Source organism: Nyctibius grandis, chromosome Z (genome assembly GCF_013368605.1).
Source record: "Nyctibius grandis isolate bNycGra1 chromosome Z, bNycGra1.pri, whole genome shotgun sequence".
Classification (NCBI taxonomy): domain Eukaryota; kingdom Metazoa; phylum Chordata; class Aves; order Nyctibiiformes; family Nyctibiidae; genus Nyctibius; species Nyctibius grandis.
In genome coordinates this window covers 31,841,163-31,863,182 of record NC_090695.1, presented here as the reverse complement: position 1 = coordinate 31,863,182, position 22,020 = coordinate 31,841,163, and the positions used below count along the sequence as shown (strand labels likewise).

Below are 22,020 nucleotides of genomic sequence, written 5' to 3'. Positions count from 1 at the left end.
AAAAACATCTGTCACAAATATCAGACTATGACTCACACAACTGTCCTGTTTGCACATGCGTGAGTGACTACATCTAGGTCAGCCTGCCACCTTATTCCCAAGGGTTTATTTAGGCTACACAGCTTCAACTATATGCGCACAACATTCCCACATGACAAGATATCAATATATCTCCACTCATACCAATGCTAATAAATCACAGAGTGACTGCTAAATCAAGATTTAAGACATGAAGAAGGCATGACCTAATGTTAAACTTACAAGATTTGCTCTAAGTCTGGCAAGTCTGTTCTGGGCCCCTTCTCACTACCAACTCATCAGCACCTCTCTCATCTACCATGCGGGTTTTTTTAAGCTTTGTCTGCCATTTACTCTCAAGATACACACAAACCTCATTGAACCAGTATGGTGCACCTACCTATGATTTACAAGGCGGAGGTAGAGAAGTCAGCGCTTTTACCAAGTAGAACTTCAAGAGACATCTAGTCAAGCACAAGAGAGGCAGCTACTGAATCTGCAACAATCTGGTCAGAAAAAAAAGAGTAAGTTGTTGTCTGAGTAGTTTTGAGTTGTTAAAAGGCAGTTTTTGAACCTACATACACCATTGTTAAAAAATTACACGTATACAGGCTTATCCCCTCAATTTCTGTACACACACATTTCTGGGTGCAGAAGCACCAGCTCCTGAGCCCATTGTTGGAGCTGGTGTTATGTACAATTCAGCAACCTGCATTTTCTGGGCTTTTGTTGCAATCCAGAAGCAGGCAACACTAAACTTCAAGGGGTGAGCAGCACAGCAGTTCAGTACTGCACAGTTAACATAATTATAAACAAGGTCTGTAGCATCACCTGAAAAATTTAGTGTAAGGCCCACAGAACTGAGGACACATCCCAGCTCCAACACTGCCAGCCCGTAGACGAGAAACCCAGTGATTAACACAGGGTGCCTGCTGTCACAACCCAAAGAAGAATAGAGCGAAATGACAACAGTGCCTCAGCAGAAGTGATTCATGAATACTTACATTAAGCCTACTGGCTGTAAACAACACTGATGTATATCAGAACTCCAGTAGCTGTCTCTTGTGATAAGCTAGCACATGTTTCAAGTGTGGGACAACTACAACATTGTCAGCAGCACTGCCTTACCTCTGTTGGTCGGGTGCCTAACATGCTGGCTAAAAACAGACAGGTAAAAGAGAAAAAAAAAACAGGCTTGGGCTACCAGCCAGCTCAGCCAAGGAGCTAGTAGTAGGCCGTTAGGGAGTATATTCTGGAAGGAATATTGCACTACTATTTGGCAGCAACCCCAACAAAGTGGGCATATGGCTCTGGCTGGTAATGTCAGTGGACAGATGATCAGTCAGTGTTGACAGAATATTTGCCGTCACACCACTGTGCCAGGTATATCAGTGACATCACCCAGAAGTATCCTTGGGATAAAAGCTTGCGAGTCCTTCTGTTTTCATCATTGTTGGTAACAGAATATCACTTCTCCCATTAAGAACACAGAGGCTGAACGTTGACTATCCTTCTGTATTTCAGGACATTAGGCAAGAGAAAGCACCAACTTCCTCCCACAACCACCAGCACTCTTCTGAAAGTCTTGCTGTAGTCAGTAGCTCATTTTGTAAACTTCAAGCTGGTACAAGCAAATAGAAAAGATGAGTTTGACATGTCAGTAAAGTTCTTATAGCATACATATTTCAGCCCTATGACCTCTTCCTGAGATCAAATACCACCTTAGGTAGTAGATTCATGATTGTTAGCTAGGGAGAAGAGAGACATGTATGCCTTGGAGGCCTTGCATATGCTGCACATTTTTTAAGGGGATGTATTTCCATGCATGGTCACATAGTCCCTGACAAGTCTGCCACAAAGATTTCTAGAATACATGTCAACAGGATACGATCTTGAAGGGTGTAAAGGACATTACCGGCACAAGAAACAACGGTCAAAATAGGTCAGACTAATATTAACCCCAAATGGTTTTGCTGGTCATGGGCTAAGCATGTACAAAGCATGTGCTCTTTTCCTTCCACTGTTAAGAGTTGCAGCTTCACTCTGAAGCACAGAGAAGTTTATATTGCTTCCTCTACACACAAGACTGTAGTCCAATGTCAGTCTGACACTTTAAAAGAAAAATATTCTCTGAACCAAATATTCAAATTGAATCCTGAGAATATCAAACGATTATCACCTCACCATTTAACTAGAAATGTATTTTTAAGAACCTGTAGATTTAACTTTGCTAAATAAAACACATTCACAGTGGCCTTCTCTTGCTTTTGCTCACTGGAGAATGGCATGTATGCCAACCAAAACTGAACTTGTGTTTGCTGTGAGAAAAGAAACAAAGTGACAATCCTAAATGTTTCAACAGGATTTTGCTCTAAAATTTCATATTCAAGGCAAGCCTCACACTTTGGCATAAGGAGTGTTGAGCACAGTTACTTTACTACAGAGACCGTTAACACCTCTTGCACTCAAATGCACAACTGAAGTGACAGAACAGTGACAACTGAAACATTACCCTGCTAGATGGCCTGAATTTTCAATCCTAAAACTTATTTTTTCTAGAAAAACTGTTTGGTTAAAGTCCTAGATAATGAATCAGAGAGGGGGAAAAAAAAAACCAAAACCAAACCTTTGAGACTTGCATTTTTTTAATCAGAATTTTGCCCTTTATGATTTTAGAAAGAAGACAAAACTGAATCCAGCATGGGAATTTTTATTTTCATTTAAAATTTGAAATGTTACGAACAATTTTGTTTGTGGCTTGAGTTATGGTATCTAGCCATGCAAATGGGCAGAACAGTGTGATAAATATTTCAGTTTCTCAGGGGCTAAAGACAGATGTGTCTGCACCAAGGACAACAGTTTATATTCAAATAGCAAAATAAAGAACAACACATTTTATAATTAACAAGTTTTTCATATACCCTACTTTAGCTTTTTCTTGAAACTTACATCAACACAAGTCAAATAAAGGGTTTTTCTTAAGGACAGCTGGGGTTGCCAAGGTAATCAATTAAAATCTTAATCACTCTCTGCTATTTATATCCAGAAGACTATAAACACTTCGCTTACACCAATACTGCACACTGGAGCTCAGATATGTCTGTATTATGTTAGTAGAGACCATATAACTTCGGAGCCAGAAGCCCACAGCTGCTCAGGCAAATAAGCCCTGCTCTCATAGTACCTCTGGGAAAATGAATGCTGTCATTTCCCAGCTTGGATTGAACAAAGCTCTAGAACCTCCATCCTGCTTGCAGATATAGAGCAGATGTGTAGTTATTCATATATAATTTAGAACTCTATTTTCTGTATGTTTACTTTTTAGTATTGAAAGGTTCCGATGCTGCCACAAAATCTAAAGCCCTAAATCAATAAAAGTTATTTAGAGCACTAAAATTGAAAATATAACTTATCTTTTATATGGGCAGGAGAGAAAGGAAAAAAGTTTTTCTCATGTTTGTAAAATTCCGAAAATTAATTGGATGCAAATGACTGAAGTTACACGTAAGCCTCCAATCACTGAGCTAACAGCTAAGACTTCAGACCATCCCCTTCCATCTCATACAGGGGAACACTGTGCTTAAGGGGAAACACCAACCATTATTTTGACAGCTGTGAATATCAGCAGAAAAACTCAAACGTGCATGTTGCACTCAGATAAGACGCATAAGGATTAAGGCCAAGTGTTGCTTCAGCAGGAAAAAGCAGCTGTAACTACTGCTGTCTGAAAACTAAATCTACATGGCATAAAACAGCACTTCAGAAATATCTGATCCAACCAGATAAACTGACTTGGATAAGAAAGAGACCTGTTAAACAGGCCAGATAGAGTACTGAGCTGATGCAGATAAGCTCCTTTCAGTATTTAAGTTGGCTTATTCCTGGCTTGGTTTCTTTGCATGGCCCAACATTGCCATATACCCAGATACAATATGCATATATAAGTTTTAAGATTATGTATCATTTAGCATGCTTAAGCACACTTTAATTCAAAACTTTCACTGCAACACTACTGGGGTAGATTGAAAGCCTTTTACATTGTGCTAGGAACCACACAGGTTAGTGGGTAAACAGCTGATTCCCCATTAGTTCTTTCAATAAATGAAGTAAAAAGGCAGTGATATTTTGCAGGGATAAGGATAGGTAGGCTACGTACATGGACATTACACACATACTTTCCATTGCTGCCATCTCATAAACAGCATCCACCATCTTCTCTTTTGGAGACTGAAGTTCATGGAGTGTGTGAACCGGCTGCTTAATTTCCAGAATGAAATGTATTACATACCTACACTGTAAGAGTACTAGGAAAGAAATTGAGGATGCATTGTTTAGACAGGACTGAGGGGGAATATGATCTTGAAATATATGGCAGATCTGCCAGAGAACAAAGCTCGTTCTACCATTCACTATAGCTTAAGTGTAACAGGCTTAAAATTACTAAAAATATTTAGATTACACATCAGGAAAAACAAAATTAAAAGCCAATCTGCTAGAAAGGATAGTTAAGCTTTGAACTAGATTTCTCAACTTACCTAAACAATCTTCATACTTGTAGGTGCAAGACTAACTTTCAGAAACATCGCAACAATGTCGGTATATTTGTTCCCATTTTGATCAGAAGGTTTAATGTGTATCTTCACAAAACTGTTTTCTCTGTTTAGAAAGATGAGGACTCTATCAGAGCACAAATTAAGAACAGCTGTATTTGGTCTGAATAGAAATCCACCTAGCCATGCATCTTTTCTTGGACAGTGGCCAAAGTAGGTTCAAGACAATAAGATCAGTGCAAACATATTGCACTTCTGCAGAATCTCCAGGTTTCAAAACATTTGTGGCATATAGGCTTTTGAATGAAGTAAACACTTGCAGAAGTCTGCGCTAGTCTAAAACCCCTAGAACTATGAGTTTCATTAAGATTCCTCATAAATACCATTTACCTTACTTACAAGCTATTTTTTTTTTTTTTTTAAAGAAAAAGCTGTGGAATGAATAAAGAGTGTGTTCGTTAGAAATGAGCAATTCTTCGTACAACGCACGATCCAATTGTATACCTGTTGAACTGATATTGACTTTTCTTTAAACATGAACAACGAAAAATCACGCAAAAATCTCATCAGAGGACAGCACTCCAGCAAGATCTGCGTCAATTCTGCATAGGTTTAGCAGCTAACAACTGGGAACATCATCAGTTGCACCATGAGACAAGAAGTTTGTAGCAAACAGCAGTCTATTCTAAAACTATGAAGCAGTCCAGCCACACTAGATCTTTTGAGACCAGGGTCTTTCAGTTGGCTTATATTTTAAGAGTCCTTTCCTGGCTCTTACTGGTCAAGAAGAAAAATGAAAATGCTTTCTGCCTCTTTTGACTCATGGATTTCTCATTCTCAGACCCATTCATAGTATCTGAGGGTGTATACTCCATTATCCTATTGATGTAATGAACTAATATGTTCAGACTTGATCAGGAACTACATATACTTGTACATGTTATGTCTCAAATTACACTAATGAACAAAAAAAGCCACAAAGCCCAAATAAAGAATAAAAGGTATACCATGATAGCTTTAATACTGTAAAATTTGTAAAGGTGTCTTTTAACAAACTTTTTTCTCAAGTCTTCCAAGATTTTTCTCCACATTCCATTTCTGTCTCCAGAAATTCAAGTTACCGAAGAAATCTAGCCTCTCCCCCCACTTATTTCCCATTAAACTTGGGTTATCTCATATCTTTAAGGAGCTTTATTTCAGCAGATCAGCTCCCATTCTTTACTGGCCTATTAACATCTTGACTCAAATGGGAATAAAACTTTCCATACATGGCTACTCAGTTATACATTTCATAATTAATTGTCTTCATTTTTTTAACCTTGTGTTTTACATCAAATTGTAAAGTGATAAGTACACTTGATATAAACTTTAGTCCCATTTATATACAGGTCAGCTACTGGCCTCTCACGTAGCATACTCTTCCCAAAATTTTTGCAAGAATGTTAGGCTACCATAAGAATAGCTTTTCAGCCACAGCTGGAAATACTACTGATGGTGTTGCACATATCAACAGGGGCTGCACATAATTCAGAGCAGATTTCCAACTGTTAAGACCAAGACACATACAACACTGGTTTTTTTGGCTAATTCTGTGTCTGCAAAAGCAATGAGAGCGAGTTCAGTTATTGAAATTACATATCGTCTGGACAAGGCTGAGGAAGTTTGTATTATGGATCACATAGTACCGGGCATATCAGAAAACAAAACTGTCACAACCTATTACTAGTTGTATAACTGCTTTATATAAACACTTGTCCTATGAAATAGATCCTCACAATTTTGAAGGCATGAATCCAAGAAGTCCACTTAATCTTTTGGAAAATTTGCTGGTGTCTTCCCCCTAGAAAATTTGCTTAGAAACATAAATAACCTCTTCTATTTTGGTTTTTCTCCAGGAAAATCTCAATATTTACTTGCAGGAGACATGAGAGCTTACAAACTGAGTGTTTGCATTTCCAGTGTTTCTAACATACTCAAACAGCTTAAGCATCTATGCTTAGCAAGCATAACAGCTCCTCAGGATGTATTTGGCTCAAAGCCTACAAAGACTCTACAGAATTAAAACAACTAATTCTAGAATGTCAGGAGGACAGTCTCTACTGCTAGGGCTAACATGTGCCACTGCTGGAAGAACTAAAATCTAAAGAAAGATTGCAATTATGTTTAGTTTTAACACCAATGGTCCCCTTTATACAGCGAAGCAACATGCTTTGCCTTCTACCATTTGTTGCTCTCTCACCTGCAGCCTATGACACACCTATTCTTCACTATGTCCCTAGATTCCCCAACTAAGCCTCTCCGAGAATCAGTACTGGGTTTTCATGTCAATTTTATCTTTAAATATGGGCAGAAAAAGTTGGGTACAAGAGGAGAGGAAGCAAAATAAAGACTTGCATTTATCGTAAATACAATATATTTCCTAGTTGTGTGAGACACATGGGCAACTCTAGACGAAAATTACCTTGGGAGGCTGATTTGGCATCCATTACTTTGGACCTCATTTGAGTTGTTAATAGGGCAAAGTAAGTGTTTCAGTACAGCAAATTGGCTTGTACAGGGTTTAAAAAAGTTTACAGCAGACCCCCTCCCCGCCCTGTCACTGCAGAAATAACCTCAAAGACAGATAAGGTATTCCTATTTTGTTCTTTGTTCAAACACAAAGAGGGGACTGAAGAAACAGGAAAGATAATCCCTCTTTCCCCATAGCCCATAACACAGGAACTTTCAGGAAACAGCCAGTCCCACCAATGCTGCCATAGCAAGTTTATGCCTTGATACTAGATATATACAGAATTAACAATAAATTTACACAGTAATTTTAATGAACTGGAATTTGAACATTTTGTCTGCATTATCAAGATTCCTGTGGAAACTGCAACACATTTTTAAAAGATTATGTCTTCCAGGTCTTAAAGCTTGCTCTATTAATTTTTATGGCACTACCTAAAAATAAACATAATTGCTAGATGCCAACTACATTAATGTAAATATTAACGCACATTTCATAGTAACAGCTGCTTCTGATTTCACTTTTTCTTTTCAGAGTTACAGAAATTTAGTATTTGACCTAGACTGTCTGAAGAGTACAGAAGTAAATAAGGCTGCCCAAGGGCTTATGTCTGCTTCACCATAGGTCTGAACCCTGACACTGCATGGACTACACCAGCAGCACCCCAAAGTTGGTGAGCAACATCTGTTCACACAAGTTGAAGATGGACCTCCCAAAAAAATTGACTCAATACCTGTAATCAGTAGTCTTAACAGCTAAAAGATGTTACAGTAGTGTTTTACAAGATCATATTAATATTCTTAAAATCTATAAAGTGTCAAAGTATCACGCTAAATGCTATCAGCACTGTAAAAAGCTTTTATTTGTTCACTACAGTTTATAAAACATGCTAATTCTGTTTAAAAAAAGTCTCAACACAAAAGGCAGTAGTTTGGCTTTTTATTTGTAAAGGATAAAGCACCTCCTCAACTAAAACCAAGTTCTAACAATTCTGAGGAGTCCACAGAGGCTAAGTTTACTTACAATTCAATATCAGCAAAAAAATCTGTTAACATTCCAGATTACTGCAGAAAAAGCGTATACCACACTCATGGCATACAAGATTTGCAACAAGCAAAAAATACCCTGTTTTAAAAGTAATCTCCCTTACAAATAGGTTTTCATTTTAGTGCACTCTCTCTCCACAGGCTTTACATTTAGAATCCTCTATATACAAAAAGGTACAACAAATTGGTACAGTATTTATCGCAACAAATTAAGGATGCCATAATATACACAAATTAAATTAGCCCCCCCAACTCGCATACCCTCTTGCTTCTTATTCCTCTCATGAAGCAGTCTCCTTCTCTGGTTCTAAGATTAAGTTCTTTCACTGAAAGGCACGTACTTCTCTACAACAGAAGAAATGGATGCATTAATCTGAAATGCCCTGTTTCAAGGGGAACTTCAGCCTACATTTTTGAATACCAAGCACTATGAAAAAACCTGTAGAGATGTAACATTTTATTATTAAATTTGCCTGTAAAAACTCGTACTTACCATATTACTGTGAAGCAGAGTGCCATAAATCTCCATTCATTTAAACCTCCCAAATAGAGAGACAGCTCACTTACAAAAAAAATGGGGTTTACCATGTTGGATATATTTTTAAACTTCCAAGGCTCCTGAGTTCCTATTCAAGTTTTGGTAACTCTTGGTAGCATTCCATAACTGGAATGCTATCAAAAATAGATTAAGTTCTTTTCCTTGTGCCTTACAGTGCAGCAAGTAGTGTGTGTGAAGTGACAATGAGGATTGTAAACTATTTGTGTGATACACCTTTGAAAAACAAAGATGTGACATTAGGATGTCAACCTCAGTTGACGTGTAGGCAAAGTTGCATGGTGAGAAATCAAAGGTTAGAATTTAAAACTTTGACATGTAATAGTATGCTATTGAACAAAATGGCTAAAACATCCCATGATGCCCCAAACTGACGAGATGCAGAGACTAGCTATATGGGTGATGACAACAGTGGTAATACACTGCATCTACATTCCAGCAAAGGACACTGCGGCTTTTTTTCATACAGCTGAAAGAAAACAGCAACAATACTCAAAGTAATAACCATATCAGCACATCAGTATACTAACACTGCTATGCTGATTTTAGCAGAGAAGCCAGTTTCTCTGCTTATCCTTGGAGTCAAGTAGACTTATCAGCTAACCCTAAACAAGCCAATAGGGATTTCTAACATATGCATACTGTGCTGTAGCTATCACCTTAAAAAAGGCTCGATTGTTTTAGTCTAGAAAAATGAAAGCAGAGTGGATACTACTGCAGTCTATTAACAGGTCATAAAGAAAGAGGGAAAAAAGACAACTAGTTTCTATATAGAACACTATTTATATAATTTGTTGTCCATAACAAATGTATATGAACCCACCATAACATGTAGATTAGAATTTCCTAAACAGCGTTTAGTTTTTTAGTGCTTTGCATGATGAGTTATGAGGGTAAGAAACTTATGAACTGAATAATCTGATTGTTGGCTGTGGTGAAGCAAAACTGCAACTGTGATTTACTTAACAAAGGACTAAACAAAAAACACTAAAAGCCCCTCTTCCTTGTTCCCTAGTTAGTTGCTCCAAGCCTGACTGTATATTTAAGCTACCTTAAAAAAAAAAAAAACAAACCAATCACACCTCTGAATTACTGCAAATGTCAGGACAAAGTGTAACGACATCTCCTGAGAATATCTGAGTATCATTATCATCAAGTTGTCCTCAGCGACTCTGATTACTTATGCATTTTGTGCTCCCTTTGGTCATTCTTGGTTAAGCAGTGATATGAAGATTGATTACTAAGCTTCAATGCAGATGCAAAACACTTAGTTGAAACAAGGGGAAAGAAATTAAATGAAAAAAGTACACTCCCAATTAAGGATTTTTTTTTTTTTTTTTTTTAAGGTACTCTACATTAATTTTCAAACTTCCCTCCCAGCAATGCCGTCGCTTGCAAAGTTTGGACAGCATTTTATCAAGCTGTTCTACAGAGATTTGTGGAGTGCACTCACATTGTTCAGCACTGTTTTCCTCCTATTCACAAACACTGTTTCAAGATAAAAAGTAACTTTTGAGAGCTTCCCCCCATAAAGGAGAACACAGCAAGCTATCAAGATACATAAATGGAGTATATTCATATTATTGACTAAACATAACTGAAGTCTTTGTTTCTTGAGCTCCCAATATCTGAAGTTGATGCTTTTAAAATCAAATACTACTTATCTAGCAGAACTTTTCATCAAAAAGATATCACACTGTGTGAGGAACTGTGTCTATTAAAATAAACATTTGATTTATCTTACAATAGCTACACCATCACCTAAATGAAACACTACTGATGTATTCAAACTGTTTGCAACATATGTCATCCAAAGGACTATTTTTAAAATGGTCTGGATCAGTAATCTACTTTCAAATACTTCCAAATTACCTGGTACAGCTAAACTAAACTGCTGCAGTACTTCAATTTAAAGAGGGGCTAAGTATTTGGAAATTAGTACAAGGTTTTTTTGGCATGGTTTTTTGTTTGGGTTTTTTTTTTTCCAACTACAACACTAATAATGTGAATTTTTTGTCGTTATCACAGTTAAGGTCAAGTGCAGTTCAAAGCTGCTGTCTACAGTTACAGTTTGCTTTAATGCAAGTTAACTTCTTAATCATAAACAGAATTAATTTACACCACAGAACCACAGAAAGTGTAGAGGCAAAACCACTAATTTAGGACATAATTTGACAAGGTCCATATTGGGACTAGCGGTAGGGCAATCCATAAGACAACCACTTCATTGAGTATGAGTTTCCAAGACAAATTTTGAAGGGGAATGAATAGAATATGCTCTACCTCATTGAATAACCATGATAGAAATATATAGGACCCTTGGTACAGCCCTGCTTAGATTTTAGAAGTTCTCAGGTTTGTCTCTTTAAACTGATAGGCAGTTAACGAGCATATATACACTCCAGTATCACCCTAGCATGTTTGTGTAGCAAAAAGGGAAAAGTAAAAGAAAAATAAGGACCTCAATCTAAACCATACTTCTTTTCTTACTGTTTTCACTTTTGTTTTGTCGTTATACATCCTGTCAGGGACAAAAATGAAATACCCAAGAATGAAATAACTGAAGTGTGTAAACCAGATAAGAACTTCTGATTATTATTTTAGTGAACTTTCCCTCTGGGGTTTTCATTGCTTCTATTTTAAGGTCTGTAAAAAAAATTAAAGAAACAGACACAACCACTTTGACACTTTGGGGTCGTTTTGTAGCTTCAGACTTCAAAAATACAATCTTGTTAATCTTAAAACACAGTAAGCTTCAAGCTCGGAATTTTAGATTTATCTGTAGAAAGAGAATTAAATCTAGACAGCAACGTACTAAGGTAAAAGAGTAGCGTTAAAAGACGCACACTGCCATTTCAGTGTCTGGAAAGCTTAATATAATCCCCCTAAAATTTCCAAAATAGATAAATTCTAAGTTATTATAAGTTGCTGAAAAAAAATCAGAACACATATCTACATGCATAAGACATATATTTCAATACCACTTATTAACACAGCCTCCTCTGCACTAGAAGACACAGTGCATATACCTATTTAACATATTAATAGTATAGCCCCTTTAGATAAAATACTGTTCTTGAAACATAATCAGCTCCTTGAAGCTTAACAACAGATAATGATTATGCTTAATCTCCATATAAGCATACAAGAGTATGAAGTAACCTCTAGAACATGAATACAACAACACTGTTGTTAATTGTATAATACAGTTTGATAATGAGGACTAGCCATATTATCATGTTCATTCATAGTACAAAGGTTACTTGATACTCCTGTAAATAAACATTTATGAGGAAGTATCATGTTAACTGGTCATCAAATATCTCAAAGTCTAAAAAGTATGTTGAGTTACAAGAGAACTTAACAGATCTAGGAGAGACATCAAGGGAATTCCTGGATAAAATGTGAAAATTACATAATAGGCATAATTTATACTGGAGCAAGACTAGTAATATGGGGTAACCATAAGTGTCACATGACTCTCTAATGCAGAGGAGCAATAAATGGTGATACTCCAACTAGTTTCTTCTAATGTATGGGGGAGAGAAAAAGGAAAGAGCAGCTTTGACTTATGAAAAAAATTTAATCTGAAAGATTGCCCTTAAGGAGACAAAGTTAAAAAAGACTGAACCTTTCACTTCAAGTTCCAGAACTGCATCTGAAGTTTTTTCCTAATAAACAGCAGAACATCTGACTTACTACTCCAATACTTTTAATTCATTTGAGACATCATGTATCGCATTTGTTGAATTGTTTTGCTTGAGACTTAATTCAGTTTCACATTAAACAGTGCTGAATCAATTACTAGCCGTGACTGGCAGAATTCATCATTTTATCTCTTCTGATACTTGACAGTAGTATTATTTTTTGACAGTATGACAGTATAATGTTTTACTATGTCTTTGCATGTGCACTCTTATTGCATTACTCAATAAGGAAAACCTTTTTTTAAGTTTGAATTGCATAAGTTTAAGTTTGAATTGATAATAATGTTCAAGTGTAAGGATGATAAGGAAATATAACAAAATCTTCCTGTATCTACATAGTTTCAGAGAGTGACTTAAGAACAGGAACCTTTCTGTGCAGCTGTACCAAATCTAAAACTTGGTGCAGGATCATCATCAACTAACTGCTGACTACTTTAGCGACAAGAAAGCAGAACGAAGCTGCTAGAAGCAGAACTCATAGAAGAGAATACACAGGAAGAACCGAGGCGACTCCAGAATCTTAAAAAAAAAAAAAAAAAAAAAAAAAAAAAAAGGTAAAAGCTAGTTGTCGACTTTAACATAAGCTTCAATAATGACACTGTATTTGTTACAAAAATATCCTACCTTCCTCTCCATTTCTCTGGAACTCACATGCTGAAGACAAATGGTGTTTATCCTCTTGCCCACTAAATTCTTGCCCATTTAAATTTCAAGTGATCTTGACATCCCTTCTCCAGCTACATGCATATGAAACACAGTAGTGAGCTTTCTCAGTGAAACTGCTTATCATCCATACTCCTTCACTTCTATTGCTAGAAGTACAGCCGGCTTCTATATACAAACCTTCGAGGATGATTGGCATCAAATAGTGTTGTATCATCATCATCATCATCTTGCTCTAATGGGGTCAGCTCCATGTTTTCTATGTTTGCATCCAAAACTCCGTATCTTCGGGTTTTTCTGTTTCGCCTTCTGAGCCTGAAATGTATTTTAAAACATTTACGTTCTATGAATCCTTCTCTACTTTCTATTCCAGCAATGTAAGAAAACTATCCCTTAAAATACAGCTATAATGATACTTACCATAAATTTTTAAAAACTTAGTATATGTAAAATGTACACACTTAGCTCTATGAAATTCAGAGGTCAGACAATTCTGTCAAGAGTTTACATTAAATGTTTAAGGCCATGAGAATGTTACCTGTAGTTTTGTACAGAATTACTGTAGTAAATACAAAAAGTCTATACAGGCATTTGGTAGCTAAATGCAAGAGCCAGGTAAAAAGACATGCAAAAGCATACTTCCCGCACATCCTACAATGAGAAAAAAAATGTCTTTCTACGTGTTTTATGCAAGTCTATAGAACAGCAGATCAAATCAGAGAGAAACTCAACAAAACTACAGCAGAGATGTAACATAAGTCATGGGTGACACTGAAATGTTCTATCATCATTTGTAAAGTCTTTTATAGCTACCAAGTTAAAAACATTGTTTATAATTACACTCCGGAATAAGAGAGAACTTGTTGAGTCAATGTGCTGTACGCTTCACAAAACGTGGAAGAAAGAGGTAGTGATTCACATCTCATGATTAAGGCACAGCGCTTATTGCAGTTGAACAGACTGTTTGCATCTGCTTTTCTCACCTTCCATGGCTTCTCTGAATGGGTCTGGGTCCCACGTAAGCCCCAGACACACTGAACCATTCTGTTTGACTTTGCAGAACTTTTCCTATATGCATCGAATATGCCTTGCTCAAGTTTTTGACAGTCAGGAACTCAGATCACTAGCCACTCAGCAAACACTATGCAAAAGCATCTGTTTGCAAAATGCTGACAGAGTCACTTTCAGCAAACTACGTATACTAGCAAACAGCAGCTACATGAAAGCTACTGGAGGGAAAAAAAAAAAAAAAAAAATCTGCTTTCTAGATATTCAGTGCTAAACTTAAAGGTGATAGTAGCCCTTCCTTTTACGAACTCCAGAACTTACAAACCCAAACTAGGTGCCTAGGAAAGGTGTTTACAACATTCAGAAACTTCAATACTGGATATTTCAGAGCTAATAATCAAAAATATTATTTACGTATAACATATTATGCTACTATAGTATGTACTACCATACTATGTACAATATATTATTATTACACTGTGCATAGTCACCTCTCTGCCCCACACTGAGGCACCACTTTAACCACCCTGTAAGAGGTACCAAATACAATACTGAGATGCTCAGCCTCAGATCCTGTCCTGAACTCTGGTGTGCTTGAAGAATTTCTTTTAACATGCAACTTGGAAAAGCACTCACCTTTTCACACCAGAGCAAATTTGAAAGAACACACAGCAACATCCAGTATTGGTTTATATTATACTCCACTGAATTAGACCTCTTTTGGGACTGAGAAGCAAATGCAGCCTTGTTAGGACGGGAAGGGTATAAAATACATACGTTTCTTCAAAGTGCTTCAACTTCTGATATTATAAAAAGAAATAATGAGCACGATCATTTCCTCCACCCTCAACTATGATTTGAAACAGCAGCAACTGTTGTGTCAGGCATTTAAGTGCTTTAGCACAACTTCTGTAACTCCAGTACCTAACTTGATTATTTAAAGCTAAGGCTAATAACAAAGATGCAAATTTCACCTTTTGGTTCAAGATGAAGTTCCTTCCATTTTCTTCCTTCATTTCATCTGGCCTTTAGTCCTCAACATAGAAAGAAGTTGTATACTTCAAAGCACCAAGTAGAAGAAAATTCTAAAGCTTTACGGTGAAAGTGTGATGAAAACCATGGCTGTTTCACACATATTGTGTCTTTTGTTTTGTTTTTACTGAAGTAAAAGCTAAGCAGTCTAACAGAGTAGAAATTATTCTGAACACAAATAAAATAGGAAATGAAGGAAAGGCAGTTCATGCTATTTGCATAGTCAATATTTCTGTCAATCTCGCAATACCCTTTAGGTTTTTTACTTAATGGGGTAAAAAGGAAAGTGAGTCACTACTATGAGTCAAGAATAACTTCAGACAGTCATAGCAAGTGTCCAGATTGCAAATAATGCAAAAAAACATCTTCTTATCACAAGGCTGGCACAAATTTCTAGATTCATCGAAATGCTGTTGAAAAAGCGATAAAATAATTACTTGCAACATGAAAACTTTCTCTATATACAGATTAGTCAGAAGACTAAAGCTAAAAGGATACTGAACATGCTTATGCAACATACATGTATGGTCATAACTATGACACTAGAGCAGTGTCATGAGTGTTAACAAAAACTAACTTAAAACCTTTTACCCTGTGACCGTTAGGAAGAAAATCTAGGACAAAATCCTATTTTCATTAAAGTCAGTAGCCCTCTCTATGCCTCTCATGAACTTAACAGGGATAATTTTTATCTTTGTAGTTACTACAGATACCCTGGGGTCTAACACGATGAAGTTATGAAAATGGATTTAAAAGTTAATGCTATATTTCTAAATGCTCAGTCCCAATCCCCCCTCAAATACAGCTAACAGCAGTAGAGGAATCCAGAAGCAAATATGAACAGATATTATCTGACTAACATTAGAGATGGCATAGATAATAGACTGTTAAAGAAAACCAAGAAATGTTGGTGGAAAAAAAAAAGGCAGAAAGTATGTTAAGAAACTGAAAACTGAAGCAAAACAACAGGTCAAGTTTAAAGAACACCCATGGTTTTCTTCTCGAACGAGATGGCTTTTCAGTGCTAATAATCACACAGAGAAACTAGTTCTATTAATCAAGTCTGTAAGTGCTTTCCAAAAAGTTCAAGACTTCCTTAGTCTACTGTAATAGCATTCCACTCCACGCAAATTCAAGAAACTTAAGTTAAATTTAAAAGGCTGGGATAAATCCATACTGTATTAGTGCCATGAGTGAAGATGACTGACAAATACGGCAGCACTGGTCTAACAGAATTACTTAGATTAATAAAAGATTGACCAGGACTCACAACACACATATAGAATTCCTGCCATGATTACACACATCATATACCGCATATTCATTGCAAACTGCAAGCTTAACATATAAATGTCTCTAAATGCTAAAAAGAAGTGTTAGCACAAAATGACATTTTCCTGTAGTCGTTTCCACCTATACAAGGGGAGAACAAACAAGCTATATTACACTATCCTAATCTGTCCAGGTGTAAGGTACTACCTTTGCTGCAAGCCATAAACACGTTAAACAAGTTCAGTTCAATAAAGTAGCAACTGCCAATCACCCTGTCCTTTTAGGTAAAGTGTCTTTCTACTGGAATCTTTTTACTGTTAGTAAACTTCTAATAAACCAACCTCCCCAGCTCACCACACAATAAAATATTCACAATATTTTAGAGAATTCTGAGAAGTATATGCCAAGGAAACTGCAGCTTTCCCATCACCTCAACCTACAGACAAGTCTTACTTATGGGCCAGTATATGCCTTCTCAAAAGTGAAACTCACATTTTCTTGCTCAATAGTTCCAAAGACAGACTACTTTCAAATAGCTGGGTAAGTTACGGGAAACACTGACAGTTCAGCAAAAACATCATGGAAGCGTTCACTAACAGTCTGTGTGACAGAACTAAGTTTTATCTGTCCCAGAGTTGACCCAGTGCTGGCAAACTTCCATCCTAAAGTTTTCTCATACCTTGTGCTACAAAATACGGTATAGTTAATTCACATTCTCCATAATGCATATTTTAACTAAATTCATTTTCCCTGAACTATGAGCTATGTCCGTTACAAAAAATATTCTCATAAAGTTATTACGTGAAGATAACCGAGCCTTTCTTTTGTGAAAGGCATGCATGAGCTACAGGTTTCACACCCGTAAAAAACATTTAGTAATCACCCTTCAAAAGGTTTATAAATAACTTCCTAGAAATTTCTTTTCAACTAAAACCAGGATACACAGTTCATACTGAAACGTATTTTGGATGTCTTTCTTAGCATGCCAAATTATGTAGCACACTTTTCTCTAAAAAGAAGAAAAGCTATTTCACCTCATCTGCTACACCTGTTTTCTCACCACCTCAGAAAGACTGAATATCTAAGGGCACACACTTCTTCCTACTTCTTCCTTCTATGTTCCTACATAAACATAGAATAAGACCTTTGTCTGCAATAGGCTTTAAGTTAAAAAAACAAAACTCTCCAGACAGAGAGAACTCTCTAACAGGGAGAAAAACCAAAAGGATGTATGAATTGCAACCTTAGCCATTCTATGCATCGTGAAAGGCAAACACACACATGATTATTTTATGTAAGTATCAAAGCTAAGAAGCAAAAAAGGCAATAAAACTACACTATGTCTCAGTTTTCTTATTCCTAGCTCTGATGGATGTGCTGTATGATTTTGGTGCTACATACTTTATTCTTTGCAAATCTTCTGTTATAAAAGGAGTTTGATATATACCAAAATAAAAATCCGTAAAAGCCAAAAACTTTTATTGTAATTGGCAGAATTAGCTATTATAGCAAAACAAGCCTGTGCAAGCAAGACCTCCAGACCAAGAGACTCTAGAAAAGACTAAGGCTTCACTACAATAAAAACTTTTTTCACCAGCATGACTGGAAAAAAACAAAACAGTAACAGCATCAACAGAAAAAAAAAATACTTTCTTACTGTGAGAGTGGTAAAACACAGAAATGTGTTGCTCAGAGAGGTTGCAGAATCTGCATCATTAAAAATATTCAAAACTCAACTGCACAAGAGCTGAGCAACCTGCTCTAGGTGACCCTTCCACAAGCAGGAAATTGGACTAGACAATCTCCAGAGCTGTCCGCCAGCCTCTGTCATTCTTTGATTGCCCATTTCAGTTGTCACAACTATCAACAATACCTCCCAAACTAAGCATCTTAGTGGACCCAGAGGAGAGGTACAAGCAGCCCAACCTTTATTATCAGAGGGTTCAAACAACAAGTCCCTATAAAAACCTAGAAATGAAATTAAGATTATCTTTTTTCCTGACAGAGAAATTGCATCATCATCAGTACCACTTTGGAAGGTCGATGGGAAATTGCTATAGTTTACATAATCATTCCCAACCAAAATTCATCTCCTACATGGAGAGAAGTTAAGTGTTAGCCACATTAGCAAAGTTAGATCAGCTTGAACAAGATTTTCTTGATAATATATTTTCAGGGCACTGTTGTCAAAGAAAGTTACATGGCTCTGAAAACAGAAAAGTCATACCTTTATCAGCATGTATCCAACTGATAAAGGAAGAGATTGCTACCTTCCTGAATCAGGCAAATCTTTGGCTAAAGGTATCTCAACAGAGAGTAGCTAGATTTTTCCAGGTAAAGTCTTTACCAGAACATAAAAAACATTTTTTTTTTTTTACATTACAGATCTTCCCTCTGAATAAACGAAGCTGAAGGGTGTGTATATATTAAGAGAGAAGGGAAAGGGAAGGGGAAGATTTCAGCTGGAAGGCACCTACAATGATCATCTAGTCCAACTGCCTGACCAATACAGGGCTGACCAAAAGTAAAGCATGTTATTCAGGACATTGTCCAAATGCCTCTTAAACACTGACAGACCTGGGGCATCGACGACCTCTCTAGGAAGACTGTTCCAGTGTTTAACCACATGGTTCCTGAAGTCCAGTCTAAACCTCCCCTGGCGCAGCTTTGAACCATTCCCATGCATCCTATCACGGGATCCCAGGGAGAAGAGACCAGCACCTCCCTCTCCACCTCCCCTCCTCAGGAAGCTGTAGAGAGCAATGAGGTCGCCCCTCAGCCTCTTTTTCTCCAAACTGGACAAACTCAAAATCCTTAGCTGCTCCTCATAGGACATTTGTTGCCCTCCTCTGTGCACATTCAAGGACCTGAACATCCTTTTTGAAATTCTGGGGCCCAGAACTGCACACAGTACTCAAGGTGAGGCCACAACAATGCTGGATACAGCAGGTAATCACCCCTTTTGACCAGTTGGTTATGCTGTGTTTGATGCACTCCAAGACGCAGCTTGCCCTCTTGGCTGCCCAGGCACACTGCTGGCTCATATTGAGCTTACTGTCAGCCAGCACCCACAGATCCCTTTCTGCAGAGCTGCTCTCCAGCCACTCCTCTCCCAATTTATACTTCTGTCCAGCATTACTCTGTCCCAGGTGCACAGTCTGGCATTTGTTCTTGTGAAATTTCATGCCATTGATCATTGCCCAATACTCCAGTCTATCTAGATCCCTCTGCAAGGTCTCTTCTCTCTCAATACAGTCAACAGCACCTCCCAGTTTGGTATGATCAGCAAACTTCCTAATGGTGCATTCAAGACCTGCCTCCAGATTGTTGATAAATATGAACAGGACTGGCCCTAAAATTGAGTCCTGACGAACACTTCTGGTGACTGGTCGCCAGCCAGATGCAGCCCCATTCACCCCTTTGAGCTCTGCCGTTCTGCCAGTTCATCACCCAGTGCACCGTGAACCCGCTCATCTCACAGCTGGACAACTTGTCCAGAAGGGTGCTGTGAGGGACAGTATCAACAGGCTTCCTAAAATCCAGAAAACCAACATCCATCACCTTCCCTTCATCCACTGGCGGGTGACCTAGTTGAAAGTTTGTAAAAAGCCCTGAAGCTTTTATGTCTGATAACAACAATACATGTGGTTTCTTCCTGAGAAAATCTTTCAAAAGGAAACAGTGAGGTTTCTTCCTAAACCTTAAATTTCTTATATGACTATTGCCAAGAACATTTTGGCCACAAGTTCAAATTCAAAAGCATATGCTTCATCTATTCCAAATTTCAGAATCAAGATGTAATAGAAAGATGCAGCAGAATTACAGAATAACACAAGGTTTAACCTTCCTGTTTACAATAGCACCTAGAAGACAGCACTTCAGTTTCAAATGCAGAAAAGCAACCTTCCTACTGCCAAAACCAGAATAGCAAATACTGCCACTTACCCAGAAAATAATGGCAGTAGATGAGAATTTCCTTCTCCAGTTCCTGCAACGAGAGGCTTTTATTTACTTATTTGGCCTTTCCATCCTAAAACTCCAAATACAACAGGCTCCTGTTAGTAGGAACCACAACACTGAGAAGTGCACTTGTCCATTTTCACTTGCTTAAAAGATCACGGTGTTTCCTTTAAGATATGATATCATCAAGATATGCATTCTAATGAAAATAAGATTGAAGGCTGCTCAAGAGTGATCTGTAAGAGCTATGGAGCAATCAGGATATCCTAGTTTACACGGACTGCATGTCTTAGTAAGCGCTCCACAGAGACTACTGTCCTTCAACTACCTTTCTGGAATAAATGGTGAAGGTACTGGACACGCTAACCACCAGTATATCTCAATATAATGAAAAGTACATAGAGAACTCACTGCATAATAGATGTTCTTTATGCATAATCAGACAACTGGGCCTTGGCCAGAAGAGTTCCCAGTTTAAGCATAGAAAGTGCAAGGACAACGAAGCACAGTGACAAACACTGTAATTTACTGTAAAAGCATGTAGGGTTATGCAGTCAGTAGTTTCCATGAGAAACATAAAGACAGGTCACTGATACTGCAAGCTTTTTAAGTGCCCTTTTCTTAAGACAGCAGGAAATAGAGAAATTTACTGAAAAAGAAAGCACATCTTTCTAGATGTATACTGACAAAGACGGAGAGATAGGCAAATTCGGTATCTCAGCGAAACAGAAGTCTGCAAACGGACAAAGATAAACCACAGAACGTACAAAGTTAAATTCAGGTGGACTGATGGATGTCAGTAGTGAGAAGTCCACTTGAAGAGAACAGGAGGGAGCCAGGAAAGGCCCGAAACTGATTAGTGGTACAACTGCTGTGAGCATAGCTCGACCGAGCATCCTTCCGCCAATACGCGGCGGGGAGGCGGCACCAGGAGTTTCCCAGACGTCTCAGCCGGCTGCACTCTCCACCACCAGCGGACACAGGCCCCGCTCGCCAGCCCCAAGCCAGAAGCCGAGGGCACCCTGACAGTCAACGCAACCGGGCGGGCCCGGCGCAGCGTCGGCAGGAGCAGGGCCGCCCCGGCCTCTCGGCGGTGCAGTGTTTCTCCACGGTGGCCCGGAGGGAGCAGCAGCGCCTCCCTCGCTCACCCACCCCCTCCCCGCGGCAGCGCTCCAGCGGGAGCGGCCCCCTCCCTCACCGTACGGTCCGGATCACGAAGTAGACGATGAGAGCGGCGCTGGCTAGCACCAGCACGGACAGGGCGCGCTGGGTCATGGGCTGGCCCTGCTCGGGCGGCGCCGACACCTCGGCCAGGCGGCTGCTGCTACTGCTTCGCGTAGCGCCCCTGCCGGCCACCTCCGTGGGGCGCGGGGAGGCGGTGGCGGCACTCCCGGGGAAAAGGGCCGCCACCGCAGCCTCCCCACAACAGGCAGCCAGCAGCAGCCCCGCCAGGAGCCAGGGAAACGGCAGCCACATGTCGCCCTCTCCTCCTGCCCGGCGCGGGCCCAGATCCCTCCGCCGCCTGGCGCAGCTTAAGCGTGGCCGGCCCCTGCCGCCGCCTGGCCGCCGGAAGCGGAAGCGCTCCTCGCCCGGCGCCTGCTGCTGCCATGGAAGCGCCGGCGGACACCCCGCCCCGCTCCCGGCTGCAGTCACGTGGCGCAGGGCGTGTATGGGCGGGGCAGAGCCCGGTGGGAGCTGG

At 38.8% G+C, this 22,020-nt stretch overlaps 1 protein-coding gene across 4 annotated transcripts; it reads right to left on the bottom strand.

Moving 5' to 3' along the window:
• Positions 1-445: 445 nt before the first annotated feature.
• Positions 446-21,803, bottom strand: FAM174A (family with sequence similarity 174 member A). 4 transcript variants are annotated; one of them, XR_011050131.1, is made up of 4 exons: positions 21,520-21,803; positions 13,230-13,364; positions 8,385-8,468; positions 4,604-4,674 (listed from the first exon to the last, which is right to left on the bottom strand). XR_011050131.1 is itself a non-coding variant. In XM_068423784.1 (3 exons), the coding sequence occupies exons 1-3, from the start codon at positions 21,795-21,797 to the stop codon at positions 506-508; spliced, it is 432 nt and encodes a 143-aa protein (XP_068279885.1). In that variant the 5' UTR covers positions 21,798-21,803; the 3' UTR covers positions 446-505. The 4 variants fall into 4 exon arrangements, 2 of the variants coding, with proteins under 2 accessions (XP_068279885.1, XP_068279884.1); XR_011050130.1 differs by lacking the exon at positions 4,604-4,674 and adding an exon at positions 13,011-13,123 and having other exon boundaries at positions 8,086-8,468; XM_068423784.1 differs by lacking the exons at positions 4,604-4,674; positions 8,385-8,468 and adding an exon at positions 446-524.
• Between the last annotated feature and the right edge of the window lie 217 nt (positions 21,804-22,020).